Source organism: Trichosporon asahii (genome assembly GCF_000293215.1).
Source record: "Trichosporon asahii var. asahii CBS 2479 unplaced genomic scaffold scaffold00009, whole genome shotgun sequence".
Taxonomy (NCBI): Eukaryota; Fungi; Basidiomycota; class Tremellomycetes; order Trichosporonales; family Trichosporonaceae; genus Trichosporon; species Trichosporon asahii.
Genome location: NW_014040915.1, coordinates 1,614,270 through 1,628,061, shown reverse-complemented (window position 1 = coordinate 1,628,061; position 13,792 = coordinate 1,614,270). Strand labels below are relative to the sequence as shown.

At 60.4% G+C, this 13,792-nt stretch overlaps 7 protein-coding genes across 7 annotated transcripts; 5 read left to right on the top strand and 2 right to left on the bottom strand.

The window, feature by feature from the left end:
- Nucleotides 1–194: 194 nt before the first annotated feature.
- A1Q1_07384 (uncharacterized protein) lies at nucleotides 195–1,819 on the bottom strand (the record flags this gene model as incomplete). The annotated part of the gene is made up of 5 exons (XM_014327620.1): nucleotides 195–328; nucleotides 380–524; nucleotides 765–801; nucleotides 911–996; nucleotides 1,058–1,819. The coding sequence occupies 5 exons, from the start codon at nucleotides 1,817–1,819 to the stop codon at nucleotides 195–197; spliced, it is 1,164 nt and encodes a 387-aa protein (XP_014183095.1).
- Nucleotides 1,820–2,813: 994 nt separating this feature from the next.
- Nucleotides 2,814–4,262, bottom strand: A1Q1_07383 (uncharacterized protein; the record flags this gene model as incomplete). The annotated part of the gene is made up of 4 exons (XM_014327619.1): nucleotides 2,814–3,605; nucleotides 3,646–3,787; nucleotides 3,894–3,912; nucleotides 3,950–4,262. 4 exons carry the CDS (start codon nucleotides 4,260–4,262, stop codon nucleotides 2,814–2,816), a joined length of 1,266 nt encoding a protein of 421 aa, XP_014183094.1.
- A 757-nt stretch (nucleotides 4,263–5,019) lies between these two features.
- On the top strand, nucleotides 5,020–7,277 carry A1Q1_07382 (uncharacterized protein; the record flags this gene model as incomplete). Its single annotated transcript, XM_014327618.1, has 2 exons — nucleotides 5,020–5,871; nucleotides 5,913–7,277. The coding sequence occupies 2 exons, from the start codon at nucleotides 5,020–5,022 to the stop codon at nucleotides 7,275–7,277; spliced, it is 2,217 nt and encodes a 738-aa protein (XP_014183093.1).
- A 776-nt stretch (nucleotides 7,278–8,053) lies between these two features.
- Nucleotides 8,054–8,932, top strand: A1Q1_07381 (uncharacterized protein; the record flags this gene model as incomplete). The annotated part of the gene is made up of 1 exon (XM_014327617.1): nucleotides 8,054–8,932. The coding sequence occupies one exon, from the start codon at nucleotides 8,054–8,056 to the stop codon at nucleotides 8,930–8,932; it is 879 nt and encodes a 292-aa protein (XP_014183092.1).
- A 260-nt stretch (nucleotides 8,933–9,192) lies between these two features.
- On the top strand, nucleotides 9,193–10,080 carry A1Q1_07380 (uncharacterized protein; the record flags this gene model as incomplete). Its single annotated transcript, XM_014327616.1, has 1 exon — nucleotides 9,193–10,080. The coding sequence occupies one exon, from the start codon at nucleotides 9,193–9,195 to the stop codon at nucleotides 10,078–10,080; it is 888 nt and encodes a 295-aa protein (XP_014183091.1).
- A 758-nt stretch (nucleotides 10,081–10,838) lies between these two features.
- On the top strand, nucleotides 10,839–11,840 carry A1Q1_07379 (uncharacterized protein; the record flags this gene model as incomplete). Its single annotated transcript, XM_014327615.1, has 1 exon — nucleotides 10,839–11,840. One exon carries the CDS (start codon nucleotides 10,839–10,841, stop codon nucleotides 11,838–11,840), a length of 1,002 nt encoding a protein of 333 aa, XP_014183090.1.
- A 346-nt stretch (nucleotides 11,841–12,186) lies between these two features.
- Nucleotides 12,187–13,678, top strand: A1Q1_07378 (uncharacterized protein; the record flags this gene model as incomplete). The annotated part of the gene is made up of 2 exons (XM_014327614.1): nucleotides 12,187–12,385; nucleotides 12,444–13,678. The coding sequence occupies 2 exons, from the start codon at nucleotides 12,187–12,189 to the stop codon at nucleotides 13,676–13,678; spliced, it is 1,434 nt and encodes a 477-aa protein (XP_014183089.1).
- Between the last annotated feature and the right edge of the window lie 114 nt (nucleotides 13,679–13,792).

Here is a 13,792-nt window from a genome sequence, read left to right as displayed (position 1 = left end):
AGTCCCTATCGATCGACCGGGTATCGCATTAAGCTGATGAAAGCGCAGGAAGGCGCTCAGCGCCGCGCCCGCCGAGCCCGCCGTAGCCCGCTGGACCTGAGCTGCCCGCGTCGTGCCCCCTTGAAACACCTGAACAGAGCGGTGGAGGGGCGGCTGAAGACGGCGTGGGGATAGGCGTGAGGGCCAATCGCCTATCACGGCCCATGTGAAGGCAGGGCTTGCTGCTGACGTACCTGCCAGAGAGCCCCTCTGTCCTGCTCTGTTTGCTGCCTCAAGCCTGGCGTCCCCAAGAAGACGCCTCTCTTCTCGCGGCGTCGGCGCTCCCGACCTACAAGCCTGCGCGTAATCTATTGTACGGAGCAGAGTGTCGTCCACTCACAACAGCCGGATGTGCCGGTATCCCTTTCTTTGGACTCTGGGCGTCTGCGCCTCGCATGCAGACGAAGCAGCTTGCTGCTCTGCTTGGCATGCTCTCTCCACACCACAGGGACATCGGCGCTTTCGGCATACCTCAGCTCGGACGACTGAGGGGCAGCACGTCAGCGCGTCAGTGTTGCCCAAGCGAACCCCGCGAGCGCAGTGGACGGCTGATTGGCCGAGCAGAGATAGCCATGATAGCCGGATCCTGCTTTCGCCGTGTCTGAAGGAATGGCCGTGGACGGGGATTGGTACTTGATCACTTGGGTCACCCCATGCTTCTGATCGACGATTACAGAGTCTTCTGATCACTGCTTTGACTATTGCTACTTCCTATCGCTACTTACTTCACTACTTGCTACTTCATTCACTGACTTCTTCATACTGAATGGCGGACCAGGGGTCTCATTGATTTTGAGCTTGTGGCCTGGAGTGAGAGATAATGTAGGTTTGAGGAGGGAAGAGGTACACTTCGCTCGGCGCCTGTGCTCACATCACCTCGTTCCAGCACTTGCCCTTGGCCAGCGCGACCTGGCAGTCGCTCCCGATGAAGCCTTTCTTGCTCTTACCCTTGCAGTCCTTGTACTGGGCGTCAGCTTGATCCTCGCCTCCGCTCCAAACTCATAGAAGGGATACTCACAGGCCAGCCATTGTAGTCGACGCAGGACTTGGAGGACCTGCTCGGCGCCGCGCACCGATTCTGCCTGCAGCCAGGGAGGAAGGAGCAGATCTTGTTCCCATGGTTCTTGTAGCAGGACACCTTGCCCTTCTTGTCCCTCGCGTCGAGGTGCGCGTCGTGATGGTCGTGCGCGGACCGGACGCCAAAGTCATAAACATACACGTTGTCGGCGCGCTTGTACGCGTGTCCCCACGGCGACGAGAGGAGCACGAGTCCGTCCCGGATCACATTGGAGGGGACGCCGTGCACGTCGTCTGTGGCGCGACGGCCGAGGACGCGGCAGTCGCCCTCGAGGGCGCGTTCGGCGAGCTCGCCCCGCTCGTTGGCCTCGACGAGGGAGCGGCCGTGCGTGAGCAGCGCGTCACGGACGGGGAAGTAGACGCGCAGCTCGCGCAGGTCGGGATGCCAGAATGCAGAGGAGGAGAGGGAGAGCTCGGCCCAGGACGCGGGGTCGCGGCGCGTGGCGGCGTCGATCGTGCTGCGTTCTTCCTCGTTCATCTCGATGCTTACATCAGCCAACCGTCCATCTTGGGGGAGAGAGAGAGAGAGGAGGGGGCAGACTAACCGCTTGAACCCGATCAGCTTCAGGGACGAGTTGTCGTGCGCCCAGTCCTGGCGCGAGAGGTAGCGCTGTTCCCAGTCTGCGACTGGGTCCGCGATGGCGGCGGCCGAAGCGACGCTCGCGAGCGTGGCCGACAGGAGGGGGAGGAGGGCTATCTTCATATTTCGCGTGGAGCTCTTGGTTCAAGATTGTGTGGCTCAGGTCACTGAACTTGCCTGGAAAGTGCGAATTGGTGCTGTCTTTTATACGCTGCAAAATGGCGCAGTGAGCGGAGCTGCTTGCTGGATGGGTGTCATGTGCACACCGCATCCGATCTGGGACGCGGCGCAGCCAGTGCAGCGTGCGCAGCGTGTGCAGGTCTTCTGGCCCGATTCTGGCGCCAAGCCAGAGCGCCAGATTAACAGTGGGCAGACGAGGATCCGCTAGCTTTAGACTCTGGTTCGTCATAGTTCTGGGGTTCTTGTTCTTTCGTGTGCATTGACGCGGATATTGCTTTTTCATTCCCTCCCCTTCCCTTCCCTCTGCTCTGGACCGGACCGCCAGAAGACCAGCAGTAAGCGGTAATGCGACCGGAACAAAGTGTGGCGCTGTTCCACCCCCAGTCACCTCAGTCAGCCGCGAGATTAGATTCAGCGAGCGGTGCGGGGGGGGCTGCGAACGGCGGTGTGGCGCGGAATGCAACTCGCAAGTTGAGGCATTTATGGTTTCGCCCACTGGGCTCACGGAAGGTTCGGGGGACTGGGGGTTGTCCTGTTCGCCGTGCACGCCGTGCCAGGCTCAGCGGACACTCCCCTTTGTGACTGGCCATGTGGCTGCGGCGATCTAGTGAATCCGCAATGCTGGCGTTGCAGGAAGGGTAGGAATGGAAGGGACATCTTGCGTCAATCTCTCCTCGGATCCGGGCACTAGTGTGGTCTTGGCACACTGCATCAATTGCTCTAACTCCTGTATGGCGTCTGTGGATTCTGAATGGGGGCAGAGAAATGAGGGCCGCGCACCAGACATTACTCGGAGTTTCAGCCGAACGTCACGAGCGAACGGTGCGATGATGCCAGGCTGTTGCCATGCGTTCGGTAGATACAGCTGCATACAATGATGGAAGGGAATATGTTAAAGTGAGATACAGTCTAAAAAAGCACGGATCCGGCTGCAGCCCTACTTGCGCTTCTTGTTTGCGAGTCGCTTGTTCTTCTCGTCCTCGCAGGTTTGTCTGACAGCGTCCAGGTCAATGTTCCAGAACACGTCTTCGACGGGAGGAGGCGCGTTGCCGTCCTCGTCCGGAGCAAGCGGGCCCTCGCCACGCTTGCGCCGGTCCACCAGTCGCTTGAGGGCAGAGAAGTGCTCAATCTGCTCGCCGAGCGTGGACCGCTCCAAGCCGGACGTGTTCGGTACGACCCAGAGATAGGTGTATCCGCCCTCAGCTGAGGATGGGAGACGGTACATCTGGGGAGCATCCCAGAGGAACGGCCGTTTGGGCGGCTTGGGCTTGGGAGTCGCCTTGGCCTTGCCCTTTCGAGCTCGCGGTGTGGGCGTGATGGTCGGGCTGCGCCCGTTTCGCAGTGGAGTGATGGGCTCATCCAGACCATCATCCAGAAGGTTCATCTCCACTTCCCCGACCGATGCCGAGGATGATGAAGGCGACTCGGGCTCAGCTTTGACTTGGCTGTTGGCAGCTGAAGTCTGATCCTCCGTCACCTGCCCGTTCTGTAAGCTGTAGCGGATGACGCGAGGGGTTCTGTTCGTTCCCTGGCTGGGACCTGCCTCGTCCTCCTGATTCACCGCTGCTCCGTTCCCGGCAGCTGGCGAGGCTGACCGCTTCACGATTGACTCAAACTGCTGCCAGATGCCCTTTCCAACGAAGCAGGCAACCTTCGGGCCATTCTCAGCCAATTTCTTGGCGAGACCGTACACCGCAATGCGTTGCTCAAGGGTCGAGAGCTCAGACGCCTGTGGGGTCAGCCTTGTCTCCGCCCTTCCCGCAACTCACCATGGACGTGCACCGGTCCACCAAGTTAGTGAGACCAATGTCGCACTGGTCGGGAAGTTTCAGATCCTCATAAGGCGTAAAAAGGCGAGGTGTCAAACCGCTTCCGTATAGTGATCTCTGCTCTGTCAGCGTCGCGCGGGGCCTGGACCCACCCAGAACTTATTCGTCGAGTGGGCGAAAAAGTGACCTTCCAGCGACGACTTCTTTCCCGGGCTTCATGTCAGTTCTGGCTTCAACCAACCACGTACTTAATACCAATGAACACCACTGAATGTCAGTTTCGATGCGTGATCGCTTAACTCACAGTCCAGTCCTGGCCGCAAGAGGTCGTCTAGCTCGGGATAGCCTTCGTACTTGGAGGGGTGGGCAACCTTGACATTTTTGGGCCACCCATAGCTGATCACAGTGCCATCAGCCCGTCGTTTTGTTGCTCGCTCTCTGGGGGCCTCGGCGTCGCTTCCGCTGGGGCTGCTGTCGGAGTCGTCACCTTCAGAATCGGAGGAGGAAGGCACCTCCTCTTTGACAGGCAGAGGTCGAGGTCGCTTGCGGGAGGCACCTTGCGACGGCGAGTATGCGTATCGTGATAATCTTTCGGCTATGGGTGATGCTTGTGACATGATGACAACTTGAAGTACTAGGATGCGAGTTGAAGTAGAGCTCAACGATGCAGTGGCCTGTCCCTCGTCGATGTTGTCGAGGTGGAGGTCCAGTCAACCGGCGTGTGGAGGTCGGTGCGGACATGAAGCGCATGTCCGCTACTACTCTTTCACCAAACTGCCTCCTTCCTCAGGCCGTTCTCACTTTTCTGTTCTTCTTCACCTTTTCATCACTCAGCGACGTCCATCTCTGGGTGTCGTTACGATCCCGACGTTACTGTTCATTCAGACCCCCAATCTCGTCAAGCCGATACAATGAAAGTACTGACGACTGTCTTTCCATCTGCCTACCACTGTTTCCTTCATCCACGCCTTCGCCCTCCACCTCGACACCCCCTGGCCCGCCGGCACCTCTGCCTCCAAGAGAGAACAAGTGCTGGCCCCTGCTCATCACTCCCATTGATTTGCGGTACCCGGTTGGGGGGAAGAGCGATATCCAGACCTTGATATAAGCCGGAGGCTCCCTATGCGCTTCACACTACGTGTGCAGTTGCAAATTCGGGAGCCTTGACTCGGGTTCAGGACATCCCTTCTTGTTCGAGTGTAAGTTTACCGTTCTCGCTGTTCGATGCATGCCCGTACACTGCCCACCCTGTTCTGCACCGCCCTCCCTATGTGCCGGGATAAAGTAGCCCGCGTCTGTGCCTGAATGGCGTTCGTTAAATCTCACCAGATAGCTGGTCCGACTCCCCCGTCATCTGTTGTTCGAGCGCCCATCATGATCGACATCTCGGCCGACGACTTGGGGCAATTCGAGCGATGCTGGGCGCGCTCCATCTTTTACGACCACAGTGCAAACTGCCGCAATCCTACGAAAGGCCCCAGACTTGACCACCTACCCGGAAAGGCTCCGTCCGCGCGCGTACTTTATCCAGCGCATCTTCCCGACAGTTCTTTCCTCGCGCGCCTGCAATGCAAGCAGCCCTCGACAATCGAGCGGATTCTGAGCCTTCCAGACTACAACCATATCATCGGTGGCCTTGAAAGGGACTTTACAAGTCGATGGGTTTCTCACTACCGCCTGCGCAAGAACTTTCACAGGCTCACCAGCCTCTTCGTGATCAAGGAGGCATTCGAAGGACACGGCATGGACTTCTGGACAGATGATTTGGACTGCGATGAGACCAAGTGGTACTTCAAGGGCGACCGACACTTGAAGCGGTCCTTGCTGGCGCGGACTGTCTTCTCGTTGCGCCTCATATCTGTGGGCTCCGAAGTGCCTTTCGCGCAGACCCCGTTCTCACAACTGTACAGGGGAATCTATGACAGGGATTATCGGCAAAGGGCTAGAACGCATCTCCGTTACAGGGACGGCCCCAGGCGACCTGACGTCCTGCTCGTCGCGAGAAGTCGCTTGCAGTCGACATCTGTCATTGCCGAGTGTCCAGTGGAGATGGCCTCCTGGCCGTTCCGCCAGCCATGCGATTTCTTTCGGGTGTACGACGAGGAGCTTTGGAACAGTATGACCACCCAGGAGAGGATTGATGCCTGTGAGCTGGTGCTGCGCGATAGAGTCGACAAGCGTGTGCATAATGAAGCCAGGAGGCGGTGGCTGCAGCTGGGCGAAACGGTAGGTGTAACCACGATTTGGTTAATCACGCTTACAAGCAGCCCGAGGGACTGTTCCAAAGCGTGAAGCCCGAGGAAGCGGAGCGGGTAGTCTATGAGGCCGGATTGCCTCATCTTCGACAGGCCGGGCGGAAAGCTTTCGCGGCTGTCGTCGCCCATCTGCTCAATCTTTTCGAGATGTGCGGATCCGTCTATGGCTGCATTGTCATCGATCGCAGGTTCGCGCGAATGTACGTGCTCTCTTCTGGTCGTATTGCTGTGGAGTTCTCGACTGCTGGTGAACTCGTTGATCTGGGCACCCCAGTGCAAGGCCGTGGAGGGCTGCCGTACTCGCGGATCATGCACATGGACTTGCATGCCGCGCTCCCTCTGCGATTCACGGGCGACGAGCTATCGCCTGGGCAGCCGCGCACTTTTTGGTTCGACAAACTCGGCGATCAGGTCACGAGTTGCGATGTTGAGGATGAGGAGGATGCGACGCCCAGCGAGAAGTTTGATAGGTGCCAAACGTCCGCGGACCTCGGGTGCATTCAGACATACATCGACTTCATGGCAGCCGGTGTCGTTCGCCTGGGCGCCGTGAACGCCCATGTTCCCATCTCTGAGAAGCTCCCGGCTCCCGTTCAAGACTCCCTCGACGCCGACATTCTCGCCTGTATCGTGCAGAAGGGCCTACCGATGGAGCTGGCTATCAAAATCCGCGAGGAGGCTCGACGCCCGTACAATCTGTCGGCATACCTCGACTTCTCGGCTGAGGAACAGCAGGGCCGGCCGGAAAGTAAAGGCCTCTGGCGCCGTCTCGTGAAGCATTGGAGGGACGGTCATGATCCTCGCTGGGACTACTACCCAGAGAACACCTCCAGCGAAGGTGGAGCATCTACTGCCGGAGAGGATCAATCTGATGGATCCGAAGCTGCCTCCGACTTCGATAGAAACATGACTCCCTCCGGCGATGCTGGCGACAACGTCGACGATGTCGTTGATGAGCGCGGCGGTGGTGCACTTGAAGCTGACAGGACTGGCTCAGAGGCAGACGACGAAATTGAGTCCGACCGTGAAGAGTCTGACGACGGCTCCTCGGATTCTCGCTCCCTCTACAGTGAGAGAACCCGGCAGTGGCTGCTCGAGACGGGCAGCGATGCGGACAACACCGTGGCCCATGAGACGGATTGGCGGACCTTCGATCCTTGGGACGATACCGATGGCGACGTTCTTGGGTACTCATCCTGGAGTGCTGAGAATGATTGGTTCGAGGCTAATCAGAACCTGGAGAACGATACGTGCTTCGTGCTCTCCATCGCTGAGCGGGTGCTGCAGGAACTGTGCCACATCGTGCCCGTTACGAAGGAGGAGATGGACGAGCTTGTGCAGACGCAGTACGCACTCGACTTGGAGCGGTACAAGTAGATCGAGGCATGCACTGTCATCTCTGGCCCTCGATCGCGCTCGCCTGAGCTGATGTACAAGTACATCGAGGCATGCACTGTCATCTCTGGCCCTTGATCGCGCTCGCCTGAGCTGATTGCACTGTAGCATGGTTGCCCAGCTCCGATTGCAAGAACCGGATCAACAGCGGTGCCGTCACCTGCTGAACGTAACACCCTTACTTACGACCCAGAAACACCACAGATTACCCGCAACATGCCTCCGAACCTGCCTCTATCGGCATTCAAACCTCAGGCACTTTCCGTCGTCTCGGGCTCCACCGAGCACCGAACCTTGCGGAGAGGACGCACTTTGCGTCGACCACTTCTCTTTTCATACAGCATGGGCAGATACCCAGCCAAACGGGGAAAGCTGGCTTGTCTTTGTACACTCGCTGCACGGAGCTATAGATGTTCTGCTCTGACTCCTCACTGAAATCAATTGACGAGGCCATTTCCATTCAGCTCACCGGCGACCCACTATCTTATCGAGAGCCTTGGTCCACCGTGAGAAGGCCAAGCTCAGCTGACTTTCCCACACCTCGTTCTCAGCTATTCCCAGGAATGCTGCCGGCGACGATGTCATATGTGCCTTAAGCCTTTGGTGGATTCCGAGCTAAAGGCTCGGTGCTAGGTCACTGGGTCAAGCGTGCGGAGAGCATGTGCTCCGAGATCCATGTGAAGTGCGCCATATATTCTGTCGCTGTCGGCTGGGAGGCCCCACCCCGTCCTATTGTGCAACACCCCTCACTGAACACCATGCTGTGGGCACCCCTCCTCCTCATCGCAGTTACTGCAGCAGCGCAGGAGTATCCTCTCCAACTGCGCTCCGCCCCGCCGCTCGAGCAGTGCCGTCCCGCAACCCTTCGCTGGTCCGGCGGACAGGGCCCGTACACCCTGCGCGTGGCCGAGTGGGACGCCGCCAAGGGCAGCTCGACCTTTGGCCCGCTGCGCCGCGTGCTCGCGCAGACATACGCCGTAGTCTACGACTGGGACGTGGACTACGCCCGGGGCACGCGGCTGTACCTCGAAGTCATCGACGACGATGGCGCGATCGCCGCCTCCTCTGAGCCGATCACGGTCGGCGATGGACCGAGTACATGCAAGGTCTACACCCCGCCGCCGGAGTATGTCAACAGCCCGAGCCCCACGGCCATGTCCTCGGCCCGGAACGCGCTCGCCTCTGCCAGCTCCGCCCGCTCCGCCCCCGGCGTCCTTGTCACTATGGCGAGTGCCGTGAAAGGCTCTCCGTCGGAGTACACGAGCGCACGTACGGGCGTGTCCGCAGTTGGGTGGAGCCCGTCCGAGGAGACGTACAGTCCCCGCCCTTATGATGGGGGGCCCATGTCGATGCGCGAGCCGCAGACGGGCGACCCCATCCCCCGCCCGGCCACAAAGGAGGACGACAGTGGTCCCAACGTCGGTCTCATTGTAGGCACGACGGTGGCTGGCGTCGTGGTGCTCGCTGTCATTCTCGGATTGGCAGCCTGGATCCACAGCCTGAGGAGGAAGAATCGCGCACTCCGCGCTCGCATTGCGTTACTCGAGAACCAGGCGCCGGTACTGTTCAAAGGGGAGGGCAAGAAGAGTCTGGATGCGAGGTCGTCCTCGGAGCACTCGTCCGCGACCTGCGTCTGAGATCTAGGGTCCGGGTTCGGCGCAAGAGCCGGAGACCGGGTCTTGGCATCCGACAGGGGAGAAAGGGAGGGGGAGGAATGAGGAATGAGGGTCCGTGGCTTTTCATGGCGTTTTTGACCGTCTGCCGCCCTGTGCGGTCTTCTCTGCAGAGCCGAAGAAGTAACCGCGTCTCGCAATTAGCGTCCTACGCGTTGGGAGCGCGGGGTTGTAACTCGATAACACCGTCTTGCTTTTGTTTTTGTTATCATAATGCACCCACAATGAACCAGAGCCACGGCATCGACGGCGAGGTCATCGTCCAATCCCTCTCACCTCTCGTGCAGTGCAGCCCCGCCAACGCGACGTGGACCGGCGGCCTGCCGCCCTTCGAAGTTCGGGCCTACGCGCTGTTTAGCGACGCGCCGCGCGTCGTCGCACGCACGAATGAGTCGCACGCCGAGTGGACATGCGACTATCCCGCCGGCACCAACGTCGCGATCACGATTTGGGATAAGAGGAACGAGAGCATCTACTACGGCTATGTGCCCGACAACGTTGTGGGGAATGGGACGAGCGACTGTCTCGTGTCGAACGCGACGGCGACGCACGCTATTGACGACTTGAAGCCGACGAGCAGCTCGTCCCGCTCTGCATCGAGTTCCGCTACTTCGTCTGCGACATCTAGCTCAGCCGTGTCCCCGCCCTCGGGATCTGCCTCAGCCTCCGCCGCCGTCGCGAAGAGCGAATCGTCGAATACGGGAGCCATTGCAGGCGGAGTCGTCGGCGGCGTCGTCGGAGCACTCCTCCTGCTCGGTCTCCTGTTCTGGCTCTTCAAACGCCGCCGCCGCCAGCCAGAGGAGACGGAGAAGTTCGAGATCGAAGAGGACACGGAGCCGACACCCATCACGCCCTTCGCCCAGCCGCCCGCGCAAGACGGACCGCCGACAGACCCAGCTTTAGCAAAGATGCGCGAAGCGGGCTACAGTGCCGGGGCCAGTGCTGGATTGAGCCTGCCACCGACGACACCGAGCACCATCCCCGCTCCGCCGCCTTCGATTCCTCTCAGCCCTATCAGCCCATCGCAGCCGGCGTACCCGGCTCACGCGGAGGATGCGGGCCCAGCACAGCCTGACCAACTTCCACCGATGTACGGTAACTGGAAGAGCTAGTTGTGGTCAACGGCTGTTCGTGGAATGCCAAGATTGCTGGCAGTCTAAAGGGCAGGATTCTTGCCGCCATATCACCTCCATTACCGCCTCTTGTTCTCCGTCTTTTCTCGCAATGTATCGACTCTCCGTTCGCTTTCGGTTTTCTTGTTGGTCTATAATCAATACCGCCGATAACGAGATGCACGCTATCCGCAGCATCCGCAGTTCACTGCTGTATTATCGTAGTCGCTACACCCGCTAGTCTCAACATCGGCTTTTGACCGATGACTGTCCATCCGATGCCAGTTCCGTATGGCACAGCAGCTCCGTTCTGCCCGTAGTGCCTCGTCTATCCTGCTGTTGATCTGCGAAGATCCCACAGCCTCATGATCTACCGCGCCCCGCACCTCGAGGCCTGCATGGGCCGTCTCCTATCCTCCATCCGGTCAAAACCTCGTCGCATTCGGTGTTGAGTGTTCGAATCTGCCCCGCACCGTCGCCCCGTTGCGCCCGATCCGTGTGATGGCGACTAGGGCCCCTCACCCGGCGAATCGGCCGCACGACACACGCACGGCTGGCCAAGAGGCGGCTGGGGCTGTCCTCAGAAGTCGGCGCACCAGGTACGGGGCGGTGCGCTCAATGCCTGTGCGCCACCGCCGCCAATATATACAGCCTGGCTCGCTCTGCATCGCGCATGTCGCCCCTTCCAAAACGTCACTTGTTTTCTACACCTCAACTACTCTAACAGCAGTGGCGACTGAGACGAAACTCGGCCCGACATGGACGACAAGATGGAGGTGCGGGAGTGGCCATGGCCCGAAGACGTCGACGGCATCGCAGGCGGGGAGGGAGAGGAGGTCGCGCCGCCGGTGCGCAATGACTTTCCCGGCGCAGAGTACCAGGCCGAAGCTGTCGGCGTCCCCGTCATCGTTCCCGAACTCCCACCATCACCAGCACTCGGAGGAACAGAAGAGGTCGCGCACATCCTCCAGTCTACCGATCCATACGCTCCGAACTACGTCCCACCAGCGGGAACGTCCGCTGGTCCTGTCGAGCACGTCACAAAGCAGGCGGCGGCCACAGCTTCAGGAGCGGCGTCCGGATCGCCCAGCGCACAGATGGACACCCCGACGGGGCCGGCGGTGCCCTCTGTTCGCACTACGACAACCATTGCTCCGACCCCCACAGTGCTGCCGCCTATGGCGTCCGACGGGTCTTCGCTCAGCCCTCCCAACAAACCCGTCGGCACTCGAACAGTCGAGTTCATCACTGTCACAGCCACCCCGACTGTCCTTCCGTCCGCTATCTCCGCCGCCTCCAGCTCGTCCAGCACGCCCGTCGGCGCGATTGTGGGCGGCGTCCTCGGCGCCCTCGCCCTTCTCATCCTCCTGGGAGCAGGATTCTTGTTCTTCCGCCGGAGGAGACGACGCTATGCCCCCCTCAAGCCTCTGCCAAGGGAAGCCCGACCCCTCGTGCAGCCTTTCGAACCCTTAAGTCCGGTCAGCGGTGCGGGAACAGGAGTGCGCAAGAGTATGACGGACACAGTGCTGGTCCCAACTGAACGGAGCGCGGGCTTCGCGGGCGCGCCACGCGCGAGGGATTCGATGGACATTAGCCAGCTGAACCAGGCGAATCTCCTCGAGGTTGCGGAGAGGGAGCAGAGGGCGGAGATGCAGGGTGCCGAGCTGGAGACGCCCGGCGCAGGGCCGAGCAGAACGACAGGGAGCGGGTCCTCGGAACGTCGCTACGACCCGCCCGCGTATGCCAGTTGGCCACAATAGAGAGGCTTAAATGTGCAGTAGAGAGACATGCATGGACTCTGACACTGACGTGACGTCGCGTACAGCGAGAAAGCGTAACGATACTCGGCCTCGGGCACGATGAAGTTATTGACGAACCAGGCAATGAGCACAGTTGCCCGCAACCACAGTCCTTTGTTCACACCACGTCGCCGGGCCCATTGTTGACGTGGTGGCGAGCACAACACAACACTCCATCTCACCAATCTCTTCGGGATGCATCGCCCACTACTCCACTACACCTACTAATGCTTGGCTTGTTGCTGACGCTGCCGGCGGCGTCGGCGCAGTTCGTCTCCCCCCGCCTGCCACTGGACTCGCCCTCCCAATGCCCAACCGCAATCTCGCAATCGCCCACCCTGACCTATCCGCCCAGAGCGATGACGACGACGACCTACACGACGATAACCCCAACCCTCACAGCCCCGAGGACGACCCCGCTCTCGTGGCTCCCCTTCCCCACGCTCCGGGAGTGTGCCGAGGTCACGCTGCGCTGGGCCGGCGGCCTGCCCCCCTTCAGCGTTCAGGTGACGGCGCGCTCCGAATCGCACACTCTGTTCGCGAACGTGACTGCGAGAGAGGCAGATTGGGTGTGTCGATACAAGACGGGGAATTGGCTCGCATTCGCGGTCGCTGGCGAGGACGGGATGTGGATGCAGACGGAGGTTGAACAGTTTGTCGAGACTGGACCGGGGGAGTGTGGCGCGTGGGATCCGCCTGTGCTGTTCAATGACAGCTACACGCCGGAGTGGGGGCAGGGTGCTGAGTGGACGGGTGACGAGGGGGATTATGAGGACGGCACGGGGGAGGAGGAGGAAGGAGATGAGGATGATGGGACGAGAGTTGGTGGTGCGGTGTTCTCGAGTCCGTGGTCTGCTGCTCGAATCACACGCACGTCCAACTCGACTTTGCCGACGTACAGCCTCCTTGACAACGTTGTTACCTCCTCTACAATCACCTCCACGACTTCCCCCCGAACCAGTCCTCTCGGCCCCATCCCTCTCTCGACTGTCTGGCATCAGCCCACTGCCTCCGCGACCACAGCCTCAGCCACGCTTGGCGCAGTCACCGCCGCATCCGCCTCTGACGCGAGCACCTCCGCCCCGGTCTCCCGCGCAGTACTAGCAGGTCTAGCAGCTGCCATAGCGGGTCTCGCAGTCCTTGCCCTGGTCGCGTGGCTGCTTCTTCGTCGTCTCCGCCGCCCGCCTCCCGACTCTCCCGACTCCGAACCCGAGAGGAAGGTCAGGCGCGTCCCGCCACCGCTCGACCTCAGCCGGCCGGGCTCTGTCCCCTCTCCGACTTCACCCAACCCCTTCGCAGCGGCCTCGTCGACAACACCCGTAGTGCTCGTCCCGGGGAGGACTACAGTTCAGCCCCGAGAAACGAAAGCCTCGACGTCGCCGTTCAACGTCCTCTCGCCCCGCTCTCGCGCCACTCCTGTCAAACCCAGACGGCAGGCTTCGGTCCCCCTCTCCGCGCAGGCTGAGGGGTCTGACTTTGTGCGCCAGTTCACGCCCGTCACGCCGTTTCCTCTCGACCTGAGATCTGCCCGCAAAGGCAGTGGGCCATACCCGTCCTTGAATAAGCCTCGAGCGCTTGTGCCCACGCCCTATCTCGGCTACGGCCGCGATCCCCCGCAGCGCGGCATGCCTCACCGCGGCAACACCGATGAGGAGAGCATGATCGCCTCACCGTCTGAGGGTGGTTTCTCTAGACGAGACGCAACCCTCATCGCTTGCGCTGGCACGCCACCTTCCTACGAAGTCGCGTGTGCTTGGACGCCCAGCGACATGCGACCAAATAGGGGAGGTTTGGTCTGACGGGCTGTCACGGGCCATTGTCCGTTTCAGCTCGGAACGCACATGCCACAACGTGTAGACCATGTCATGCAGACCGTGTACAAGAGATATTATAAACAAAGGTGAAGAGGGTTG